This window comes from Saccostrea cucullata, unplaced genomic scaffold, assembly GCF_032062105.1.
Source record: "Saccostrea cucullata isolate Sc308-1 unplaced genomic scaffold, CSIRO_AGI_Scuc_v1 ctg1136, whole genome shotgun sequence".
NCBI classification, from domain to species: domain Eukaryota; kingdom Metazoa; phylum Mollusca; class Bivalvia; order Ostreida; family Ostreidae; genus Saccostrea; species Saccostrea cuccullata.
The window spans coordinates 115,582-129,118 of NW_026918788.1; the positions used below are offsets into that span (position 1 = coordinate 115,582).

The 13,537-nt window shown below is 31.7% G+C and overlaps 1 protein-coding gene across 3 annotated transcripts in view; it reads right to left on the minus strand.

The window, feature by feature from the left end:
• Window positions 1-13,537, minus strand: part of LOC134271278 (major facilitator superfamily domain-containing protein 10-like) — a 45,517-nt gene that overhangs the window by 16,963 nt on the left and 15,017 nt on the right. Inside the window, exon 12 of one of the 3 annotated variants that reach the window (XM_062753509.1) lies at window positions 7,349-8,917. The exons of the other annotated variants lie outside the window; for them this stretch is intronic. Within the exon in view, the coding sequence (XP_062609493.1) occupies window positions 8,811-8,917 (107 nt within the window). The 3' untranslated portion in view covers window positions 7,349-8,810. Of the gene's footprint in view, window positions 1-7,348; window positions 8,918-13,537 lie in introns of those variants that run through there. 3 annotated transcript variants of the gene reach the window in all.

Sequence of the window (13,537 nt, forward strand, 5' to 3'; positions counted from 1 at the left end):
ATTTAGAGATTTTTACAAACTTTACAATCAATTTATTTTCTTAAAGTAAATAATACCTCTCCAGTTTTTTCATATGTTCTTCATTAATGTATAAGGTGAAATTCTGAGCATAAGAATATTCCACCAGTGCCTGCGTTTTTTGTACACATTGTTATGTTTAACCCCCCTTTTAAAAGCATTTTTTCAATGTTATTTGGCATTTAACAGCAGTTCCAAAATGTTTTTTTCAACTTTTTTTGATAGAAATTACAAATAACAAATTATTTCAAAGGAAAAAATAAGAATAACCTCCTTTATTTAATTAAATGTAGATGTATGGGAAGAAATATCATTTTAGGTATTTACCACCATGTGAAAAAACAGATAACCTGGTTGCTATGGAAACAAGACCAATTGATCACTTTTAATAATATTTTTGTAAATTGGGCTTATAATGTAACTTTTTCACAAAGTTTCGGCAAAATCCGTGAAAATCAATTTCCAGCCCATTTTGATGCTTACAGAGAATGACTCTTAATGTCCATACTTCGACCTATTCTGTCCCCACTAATCCCAATGACCGAGATCGCTACATTTTGTACATTAAATATAATTGTTTGAATGTTGTCTCTGATTCCTCGCATAATGATATAAGCGTCGAATGTGTGAGTCACCAAATATTAATACAGACATGTTGATGAAGGAAGAACACAGTACAAAATAATGATCGTTGGGACAACATGGGTTACGAATGATGAAAAATCGGAACGCACGTAGGCTTTCCACGTGTGCGAGGACCGAATTTCAAGGTTGCCCCCCCCCCACACTTTCAAAAACGATGCTACGTGCCTGTAGTTGGAAATATTTTAAGCCAAATTTCAAGTGTTATTTATTTCAAGTCTGTATCAGAAAAATTTCATCGGAAGCAACAGGAGTCCAAAATATACATACAGGAAACGAAATTGATGACTTGAGTTATATTGGGTAAGAAGGAAATTCAACATTTTGATGAAATTTGATTCAGTATGAAAATTTCAATATTTTCCAAGCAGAGTTACCCATTATCATATATAAGTGAGATATCATTTTCACTTATCAAATTAAAATTGTAGATGTCTGAGCTTGACCCCCCAATACCCATCGAGAGAAAGTTCTTTGTCTATCACCACTTTGCACCTCAGGTTAAATCTGTGACTGCACACTAGAATACACTTTAGCAGAAAGGAATAACCGCCACCAAAAATGGACTCCATTAGAAGCTCACAAACGTAAGTTTTAATGACAAGAATTTATAAAACTAAAAACAATTCCTAAATCATCTGAATAAGTGTACAGTGGACCCTCATTTATCCAGACGCTTTGGTTCCCAGTCAATTTGTCCGGATATGTGAAGCATCCGGATATCTGAATCACCAGTTAAACAAGACAAAGTAACATTTAAAAATTTCGTTCCGATGAAAAATCGTCCGGATACTGAAGCATCCGGATATCTGGCGTCCGGATATCTGAAGGTCCACTGTAATTTGTTGACAGTAAAACTTTTTACAACACTGAATTTAAAATATACCTTAAATTTCACTATTTAAAATAAATGAATGATTTATTTGCATTGAAAAATAACTGATTCAGTTGAGGAAGTTTTTTTTAATTTTATGATTTACATTCTAAAATTAAATTAATTAAACAAAAAAAAATTCTAATGAAGAGATAAATAAATATACTCTGTCAACATTTCTTTCTAATAAAACATAATAGTTTATTAAGCTTATCAATTACTGTATATCTGGAAAATTTTATGTCATTTTTATTATGCGAATTTGGGTCAAAATGGTGTTGATTAGTTTTTTTTACATTTTAAAATTTTGCAAATTACCACTGCTTTGTTAAGGTCTTCCGTTTCTAACGGAAGACCTTCTACTGATTCTGTTGGTAAAGATTATTATTCTTTTTTTCTTCTGCTTCCTAGACCGCAACTTTGAGGCCTCATATCTCGTTTATATTTTCTTATTGGTATTTATTTTTAAGAAAAATATTTTTGCGAATGCATTGAACTCACAAATTTGCTACAAATTTATCAACAGCAAAAATTTTCAAATTAAGGTATGATAATTATATATAGATTTACAAAAGTGAAACATAAATTATACAAGAATATATAAATTCCACTTTAATCATTCTCAGTACTAAAGCCATACAACGGATATCAGAGTCTGTGTTTGTGGGACTGTGTCGTAAAGTGGGGACCCCTCAACTGGTGGCGGTGATGAGAGATATGGTGGAACTCATGGATTTGGTGAGAAATCAAGCGACGACAAGTGATGAGGATAGATTGATAGTGAGTGGAAGTCACAGTGAAGGATTCAGACTGAAAGGGTCTGATATGGACATTATGAGGTGGTCAAATAATCACTGTGTGGTCTGGGAATTATCTCAGTCTCAGTATTACAACACACACAGACAAATACTAATGCTCTGTGACTGTTCAGATAGTCCACCAGGATTTACTTTGTTATATTTACTGTCACCAAGCATGGACAGAACAATCCAGAGAGCATGTGTTAGAATGAATAACAGATATTATGTATCTAGTTCTGAATACAGACAGTTCTCTTTTTCTCAATCATCAGTAACTGCACCTTATAACCTTACTCCACATGGACCCTGTGCCACTGGAACATTTGCAACACTAGAATATGATCATGCTGATTGTTTTGTTAGTGACTTTTGGCCTCCCTCTGCCTCCTCATGGAGAGACAGATGTCACTCATGGCCCGGCCCCAGCCTCATGTTGTTGATGATATAGTGAAAAATGGATGTCACTTTGTAGCACTTGGGCATAAGCTAGGAAATCATGAAGATCATGAATGGAGAATTTCTTTCTCCCGAGCAGAACAAAAACTTGTGTTTGTAATGAATCACTGTCAATTCTTAACTTACGGCTTATTTAAATTGATCTTAACAGAAATGATTAACAATGGAGTAGGTGATGATGATAAGTTACTGTGTTCCTATCACATGAAAACTGCAGTTTTCTGGGTGATTCAACAAAATACAATACCTCTGAGTCACTGGTGTCCACAAAATATCCTGGGGAGTTTCTGGGTCTGTTTTAAAATCATCCTCAAATGGGTGTATGAAGGGGTCTGTCCTAACTTTTTCATTCCAGGTAACAACATGTTTCTGAGTAAATTTTTTGGCGTCAAACAACATCAATTATTTATAAGACTGTCTGAGTTGTATGAGAAGAAAAGCTTAGCATTCCTGCTACACAGTCCCTCCATTAGGTCTTATATTATAGATGTCCTCTATAACCCCAGAAACTCCATCAGTACAGATGATCATACTCTGATTTCTGAGGCTGAATTTGATAGAAATCTATTTGCTGAAATACTACGTGATTACATTATACCAGCCAAATGTGACATACAAAGCTGCATTAGATATCTAACTAAAATAGAACATATGATAGGTTCACCCCTCCTGAGACAGTATCAAGCCCTCAAGCTTCAGAACATTACTGCCAGGGTCCTTCAGTACACTGCTTTTAAATTACACATGGAAACCTACACACCTGACAACAAACTGAGTTATAGAGCTAACAAAATGTCCTCTCAAATGCTGAATTTAGCAGCCAAGTTTGGTTGTATCACAGACATGCTGTACATAGCCATGCATTACTACAAGACACAAAAATACATGAAAGCTTTATCTATTGTAGAGATGATAAAGGTCAAGTTAGCACAGCCTTATGTTATGTATATAAATTATTTTGATAGTGAGATGTATACTGAGGCTGTAGGGGGACAGTCCTGGTCTACAAAGATGAGACAGGCTGTAGCAGGGAATGTCGGACTTTACACTAGAATCCATTACATCAATGAACTGATACCAGAACTACAGTCTGCTCTACAGAACCACTGCAGATTATTATCTGTACCATCCTTGGTACTGTTATACATGCTAGAGATCTTGTGCTACAGACATGTAGGCACAATGCAAGTACAAACAGCTCTAGATGATCTACAGACCCTAGTTCACTATGATCAGGGTCAGCTGATAGGGTTACATCTCATAGACATTTCGTGGGAGATTCTGGGGATCTGTCAATAGGTGACAGGGAACTTCCAGGCTGCTCTATACTCAACAATCTCTTAGACAAGAACCATGCAACAAAGTACACACAGCTACAGAAATGAGAATACATAGTTTAATTACCAATGGATTCCCTTAATTAATTAAATGTCAGATGATATTTGTAGGAATTCACAGAGTTTCTCATTACATAATCCTCTTCTGATTTCATATTTTCTTTTCTGTCTGTTTTATTACATGTATTATAAAGCTAATAACTAGTCTATAGTATAATAAAATAAAAGAGGCACCACTACTTATCATAATTATACACTTAGCATGCATACTCTTCTACATGTAAGTTACTTAATACCCAGAGTTAGATCAGAGTTACAAAGAGAAAATGCATTTCAACTTTATAACCATTTGTAGGCCTTTCAACTGCCGCTAGGGGTCGGTGTTATGAACGATAACTCACTGCTGAAACTTGTTTAGAGCAGGCTCGGGGTATCTAACTGTTTATACGCAAGGCAGTTTCTAGCATTTCTCAGGTGTTTCTTTGCTTTCAGTAGAATCTAGTGGTTTTAAAATTTAGCACCAATGTTAAACTTATTTACTTTATAGTTGCGGACACCGGTTTACTGCAAATAATTAAAAATTTTAATTAAAATAAAAAGTGAAATCTACCCTCCTTCTTAGTTCTAACCTATTTAAATTTTTATACTCGGTCGTTCCCCTTCGTGCTTAGTAACACAAATAAGATTATCAATTGTTGCATTTACTTGTAAAAATAGATATATTTACATAGGAAGCGAAAAAGCTCGAACACAAAAAACATGACATTAAATTTTCTTCTTCATAATAATCGTCTAAGAGAGTTAAACTATTGAATATAGTCTGTTCCCTATTCATTTGACCCTGTTATTTCAGGTGGAGAGAAGGCATTCTCTTTATTGTGAACAAAACAATTGTAAGGAACCCTTTTGTGTATATAACAATACCAATGCTGAAGCAGCCTATATGTCATTCCTATAAACGATAACTCACAAATCGGCACTAAGTTTGTCATTTTTCACACCTGAGTTACCTGTCTTAAAACACAACATCGGAAAAGTCAAGTATAAATGATTAAACTTTTTAATGAGGTAATTAAAAGTATGCACAAGTTATTATCTTTTTTGATAATTTTATGTACCTATAAATTTATCTATACAATGTTTTTTACTATAATTATGTGCACCTTGAAAAATTAGCTGAAAGGCCTACCATTTGTGCACACAACCCCAGAGGAACCACTGAACTTGGGGTCACATATTCAAAATTATTTTTATCACAAATTTCATTTGACTAATACTACAGAGCAGATTTCATACGTGTAACCATTAATTTATTTCAGACTATACCCTTGACCCAGGGGGCATGAAATTAACCATTTCAATAAATGCACCCTTCTTCTTCATAAATATATATGCTAAGATCATTGGCATATTGCCCTGGAGCAATGGAAAAGATTTTTGAAGGAGTAATGGAAAAGAGCTACAGCTCACCATGTTTTCCTTTATATAGTACCTGATTTAAATGTCTCCGTCCTTTTGTATGTTATAGAGAAACCACAGTCTGTTCGAAAGAAAATGTTCCAGAATTTTTATTTTGCGATAGGTGTTGAAAATTGACTTGTATTTCTTGATACTCAAAATCATTAAAATGATTGTACAAAATTTTAACTAGAAATACTATATTATACACAATTAAAATAAAAATAATACCATATCCTCATGTATATTGTGTAAAATAAGGGGAACCTAAAAAGGGAACAAGCTACTATACTTAAGTGGAAAACTTTTTAATACTCAGTATTTTCTCTTCAAAATGAAATGAAATGATGTAAAATTGCTTATTTTCATAGATAACAAAGCTGCTAAGCTTTTAAATTATGGATGGATAAAATTGATAAATTCTTACCAGGGTCTTCTTTCCCTACAGGTATCATTCTCATATAGCCACCTGTATTTTTATGCAGAAAACATATCAAATAATTGCTTTCAATAAATTTAGTTGATTCCATGATTTTATTTTACCACTTGCTTTAAGGTTTGTGAGGTACATAAAAACAATTAACACAGCAAAAAATTTGTACAGCCAAATGACTTACCCTGCACTAAAGCCATGATGGTCCCCAAAAGAAAAACATCTTCCCTTGTTGCATACTAATGAAGATAAAAAAAGAAAGCCCAATCTTAAGAACAACTGATTCAAAACATTGTCCTGGTAACAAAAAATTACAGAATGTAACATAATAATGAATTAGAAATACACGTTTGTTGTACCATATACTCTATTTATTGATGTATTCGTGGCGGTATTCATGAATTAGCGCATCCTTGTCTGCGCCAAAACTGCTGAAATATGAAGCCCTTTCTTTTAAGTACACATATAGTATTTGATCTTCAGTTTGACCCTCTTTTACTTACAAAAGAGAAGCAGACACAAATTTATTCTGAAACTATGAGTAAAATTCTTAAATCTTTCTCTTCATTGTTCACCAACAATTCTTTTTGATTTTTATAACTCTTTTCTTTATGTTTGCCTTTAATTTTATGAATGAATACAAAGTATTAATATTCAACAGAAATATAAGAAATGTAACAACATGATTTCAATTACACATTCAATTTATTTTTTTAAATTTCAATGTTATTATTTATCATTATTCAACATTTCCTCCTTCTTAAACTAATTTATGAGGAAAATAATTATAATCAAGAAGCTTAGACTAGATTCAAACTTAATATGTAATTCCACAGGTAGGTTTTTTTTTTTTACATTATTGAAAAGAAAATTTTCATGAACAGAAAATAAATATATATAATAAATATGTATATATCAACACATATAAATTTTCTTTTGATTTCTTTCTTTAATCAAGTCATCTCAACAAAATCAAAATCAAAACTTTTTGGTGTATATAAACATATTTATAATCATTTTTTTAGCATTGGTAAATCCCGTATGTGAGGAAAGTTGAATCAAAACTTCTATATCCTATTGTTAAATATATCAATTCAAGGAAGCAAAAATAAGATTGATAATAAACCAAACACCCCAAAGCCCAATATATATTAAAAATACACCGTATTAAAACATTGCAAGTACACATTTTAAGTACTTAAATGTATCAAAAAATACAAAGATTTGAAAAAAAAATAATATCATAACATTTTAGAAAAAATTAATGGTTTTGATACTATAAGGCAATTAATGTTAAACTAACCATCCTTAAACAATTCATAAATTTAAACAAGGTTTTAAAATTTACACTCAACAATCATGACAGATTAGAAAAATATATAAAAGTCTTTTCATTTTTAGTAACATATTCATTAACAAGCACACTTGACACCTCATTCCATATATTCTTAGCAAATTTTATTAATAGAAACAGGAAATATCAACAATACATTAAAAATCGAATGTTCAACACTACAGCATATATCATTGTAATACATTAATGCCAGCAGTCGAATCACTTCAAGATTTCTAGGAAAATTTATCGGAATAATTTTTTTTTCATTTTAAAAATTTTAAAACTTCCAATGATTCTCCATTGCTAAATGCATGTTATAGCTCAGACAAGAAGTTACTGGACGTGTATATCTTTTTCTGCCCTTGACCTTGAACTTGCCAGAAGAACCTGAGGTCAAAGTTGAGACAAACACTCATGTCCAAAGCAATCTCTCTACAGATGGAGCTTGTCATGATTCTTCTTAATATGATAACATAGAAAAGAAATGTCTGAGTTTTTTTCTGGCAGTAACCTTGAACTTTCTTTGTAGAATGACCTTGAAACAAGGTTATACCAAACAATTCCCTGAATAAATCCTCAAGAGCAGACAACTGTACTTCTTACAAAAAGATACATTGGAAGACGAAAACTTTATCACATACAAGTTTACAGAACAGTATTATTTAACAATTGCACAAAAAACTACTCTGAAACATAAATATATTTATCCTGCAAACATCACTTAAACATATGCATACAATATGTATACAATACATAATGTAAACAAACCAACCAGAACAAGAATATAAAATCCTTAACCTAAACCTCCAAACATTTCACTGATTCTTTGTGTAAGTACTGTATAAATTAAGTAACCAATATACATGTACAATGTAGTACCAGGTATATTCTGCTAGAAAATAGAATGGCACATGTAAACAAGAATTCTTAATTTTGTCATGGACTAGATATATTATTGTCATTATAGTCTCAGCAGTAATGATATGTTCTACAAATACCCCACAACAAGGTGAATAATCAACAGCCTCCTGGCTCCATACCAACATTGAAAATGAATCAACTTTTGTTTCACTTTAAAAAATACATGTGCATTTAAGGTTCACAACTTACTTTATCATGTAACCAGTAAAAATGGGAATAACTGATATTAACAGAAAATGATTAATAAAACTAAACAGACTTTTCATCAGTAATTCAGGAATAAAAGATGTTGTAAATAAAAGTTTGATTAAGAGTTCTAAATGTACATTTGTATGATATACTCAGAAAAGCACCATGATATATGCTGTCTGTAAGTTTTATGAAAAAAATGTTTATTTAAGGTAAGAATGCTGCAATGTTACTTTAACAAAGAAGATATGGACCAATGGTAATGCTTGAGATCTCTCTTTAATGTGGACCAATCACAGATGCTGTAACAAATAAGATTGAAGGTAGTGACCAATCAGAGAGCTTGTTAGGCTGTGTGTGAGGAACCTTTGATCTTTCTGAGCATGACATAAGGAATGATAAGTAGAACTGCTCCTGATATGTAACAGACTTTGTCTCCACAGCTCCAGTACACTAAAATGAAATCAAACAGTCAAAAACCATTTCTTATAAAATTATAATAAACTTCCAATTTAAATAAACTTTCGAAAACTTGACAGAAATTGTGTCCAGGGATTAGAAATTAATTATTTTCTTCTTTTTAACTTGTTTATTCATGCTGGCTTTTGCTTCATGAGGAATGCCACACCAACATTTTATTTTATAGATCTTTGAGTCAACCTTTTTAAACAATGGTTACAGCATTGAAAGACCGACATTAGCTCTTGATTATTTTATATGAATTTTTTGTATTTTTTTTCAAAGAAAATTCAAAAAATTATTTACATCCAAATAAGATGCTTTCTTGTAAAAATTTTGCTGTAAATGAATGCCTCACCTGAAAACGTTATAAAATATATGGAATGAAAAGCCGCATATAGAATATTTATGAAAATAAAACACAGAATTTGTGAATATTTTTAAATTGTTGTTAAAATCTTCTTAAAACCAGTCACAACTGGGGAGAACATGTTCATTTATCATATTTATAAAAGAAATTGAAACGAAAAAGAAAAATTTTAGAGAAATTATTTTTTGTAATTTTGACCTATCCCAATCAAAATTAAACCGATCCCAACCATAACTACACAATTATTGAAAATAAATAAAATTTCCTCAAGAACACTTATAAGTCTGATTAGGTGTTATAAGGGTTAAAACATTATTGAACTTGACAATAAAATAGATTTCTTCATTGTAAATACATGAAGAGGCAATAAAGAGCTAAAGCCACGAACTAACGAAATATGCCTTAACTAAAAATTCAATGAGAAGTTCACTAAAGATAGTGTAGACTTGTAGCTTTTCAGAACTGTTTTCCTTTTTTAGATATCTTTTATACTTTTTCAAGAAGAGACTTGACAGTATGGCATTGTTTTGAATGAAATTTACATGAGGAACGTCATTATTAGTAACGTAACGTCATAACATCGTAAAAAGTCCTTTGCAATAAAATATTCTACAGTAACTTCTTACCTTTGTAAACCCAAGCGTTACAATTGTTTTTTTTCTGTACATGATGTAGTTTTAAAACTATTTAATTTAATTTAATTTTGTGACTGGATAAATAAAAAGTTAAGCCGGGCGCAGTAATTATTAAATCTTTTTCTTAACAAAAATTTGGGCCTATTATTCAGAAATAAATTATAAAAGGGGGTAAGTATGTTTTTTGTGTATATGACGAACCCAGATTTATTCGTGCATTTTGACAATAAAATATATGTATTGCAGAATTCTTGAAGTTTTAAAGAAAAGGAGGGGGTTTAAGTAAAATGAATTTGATTTCAAAGATTTTTATAAAAAAGTTATAATAAAAAATTATAGATTGTAGCTCAAAGTTCGAGTTTTTCTAGTTATATCATCAGGTATATCGTAGTCTGCTAGATAATATTGATATCACACGCATTTTGATTTAGGTTTCTTTTTCTTTCAGGTATTTATCTTGCTCTTTAAGCAAAATTAAACAGTGCATTTTTTTTATTTGATTGACTATTTTTAATTCTCATGTTCTATATCACTATCGCTTCTATTTTGTTTGGGGGGGGGGGGGGGGGGGGGTAAGACATGCGTCTTAATCCTTTCATCTTAAATTATATTATTGTGTACTGCATTAAAACAAATCTGCGCCTGTTTATTGTTAAAAAAATCAAATATTTCAATAAGTAAAGGATTGTCGCTTGTCCCCAAATCACACTCAGACAAACTCGATCTGACATTACTGAAAGTCTTGTGTAGGCATAGTGTAAAACAAAGACCACGTTGTATATCGACAATTTACTTTCTCTTTTTAAACAGTCTAGTCAGGATTTGTTGTACTTATTTTAAAATGCCGTGTTTATTCATACATTGTCTATGAAAGTTTTTCAAAAATTCGATGAAATATTGATTTCTTAAAAGCACGGCATCGTACGACAATTTGGTCTATGAGGCTTGGAAAAAGCACGTTTTTACAATGTGCCAATCATTTTCCCGCCACATCTCAGCACTGAAAGAGAAGAAATGTAGTGGTGGATCTAGATCGATTTTGGGGTTGTTAACATCCTCTAAGAGAGTCCTACATCTGTTTAAATTAAAAAAACTATGGCTAAGTCTAAACATTAATTTTGTACTTTTATGTAATAATTACTTAAACATCAAACTTCCACCAGAGTTCGTTTGCACGAAACTGCGTGCAGAGACGCAGAGGTCTATGCGCAGTTTGCTTACACATGCATTGTGCATGAAGAAAATAGGCAATGTCGCATGCTAGTATTTCATGTCACGAGGATATTTCAACAGGAAAATATAAATTTAAAAAACCGATCACTCAAATTTCAGTTTCGAATTACTTCTATCAAAGGAAGAATTAATTGGTTAGCGGCCGATTTTTGACGTTCGCGTCAATATGTTTCTTGTTCATATATTTGAAGCGAAACCAATCTAACTACTAATCATAGTGAAGGGGCATCCTAAGTAACAAAAATACATGTCCCAATTCGCGTTCACTGTAGATATACATAGGTGCAAGTGGTATGTATACGAGGGTTGTCCCAAAAAGTCGTAGACAATCTTAATAACTTTTTAATCATGCAACCAATACTTACCAAATTTTGCAAAGACATAGTATATTCAATGTTCTTTTAAATTGTGAATTTTTAAATACATATCTTTCATATTAATAATATTAGGACGATTTATATGAAGGACGATAAGGCCTGTCGGCGCACGGACAAAATTTGGAACAATTTACGCATATAACTATTTTATTTGCTTTCATTTCTTTCGTACTATATAATACATTGAACTCAAATTTAAACCACTAAAACCAGAATAAAAATCTTAATATTATTTCAAAGTTTCATATATATATCATTAAAATCAGACGATTGATGTCATGATTTTCAAAGTATCGTTGAAATTGAGTTTGATGAAAATGACGTCGTCGAACGCGTAGTCGGCGCACGTAGATGTAATAAATTGTCTTGAATATGGTTTATATACATCGGAGACGGGAACTTAGAGTACAGAAGTGACATTACACACCAAATTTAAATTAAAAAGTTATTTTTAAATTGCACGATATTCAATGAGAATTTTTCTTCTGTACCGAAAATAGTTAATAACGGCATGTAAGAAGTAGAGTGTTGTTTGATAAACACAAACAATTTGGAAAATTCTAAACAGCGAACGACGTCAAACAATTTGTTTTCTCTGCTGCCTACAATGTAAGGCGATCTACGACTAAATTTCGACTGAAATTTGAATCTGATTTAAAAAACAAGTAAAAAAAAACCAAACGGACAGCGGTGTATTTGAATATATGTCCCTTATTCAAGAGTGTAAAAATCACTTTAAAAAATATTAAAATGTTAATACCCACTAGTAAAGCAGCCAAAGAGATCATGACGTTATAAGAGGCGTAAGACGCTTGCTTTCTTGCGCCGGTGTACACTTATATTCTTTCTTTATTTTTTCATAATTTTCTTATAAGATGTAATATCATTATAAAACTTGAAGTTCAAGATCAAAAAATGTTACTCTTTGCTATGACAAGGAGAAAAATATAATAAAGCAAAGAGAAACAAAACTGTTTTACCTGTCTACGACTTTTTGGGACAACCCTCGTATAAAATGTAGTGAAAATAAAAGCTTCATTTTAACACTTATTTTTAGTAATTGTCATCCCCAAATAACACTTTCACATCACTTCCGCGGAGATTTTCTTCTATCTATAGATAATTCAGTGATCCCGTTTCTTACGTCTGTCCGATCCATGTTATGCCTTTAGTAGTTACGAGACAAACTTCTTCTATAATGTTTACGTGTGCGGATGGATCATCCGCAGTTATTCTGTTTCAGAGTTATTAGATTACAAATTACTAGATTTTTCTTTCTTTTTTTTCTTCGGGAAAAAATTCTGCATCGTTTTTTTTAAAGGAATGCCCTCCCATTCCCCCTTCCGCAAAAAAATTAAATAACATAAAAACTGTCTCTATAAATAAGCTCTTATCAAAATTGTATAATACTTTTAGTATTTATGAAATGGTTCTTACACTTCATAAAGGACATCGTCAAATATGTAAGTTGATCTTGTAAATTAGAAGTCCAAATCAAAAATTCTAAGACATCGTAATAGGCTAATAAAGAAGGGAAAATCTACGTACGGCGAGAGAGAGAGAGAGAGAGAGAGAGAGAGAGAGAGAGAGAGAGAGAGAGAGAGAGAGAGAGAGAGAGAGAGAGAACAAGCGTTTTAGAGTTTTAAAATAATGTAAGCTAACTAACATTTACTGTAAATCTTGAATGCATAATGTTCATAAACGCCATATATTTCTTCATTTGTAATTATGAACAGATCAAACTATTAACTATTTTACGTTTACTAGAATACACAGTCATAGAGTTGCTTGTATTTAAGATATAACCTTCGGATTTGGCTTTTTTACGTTCAACATCTAGTGCTATCAACAAAGTGGAAACCCAACATAAATCAATTTTCAACACTTTTTTTTCTAATTATAAAATTATTTTGACAAACTTTTTCAAATTATTTTTGCTCAGATTCAGTAGGCCTCACGGTCATATTATGACGTCATCATTGTATCATGTACGTAAGCA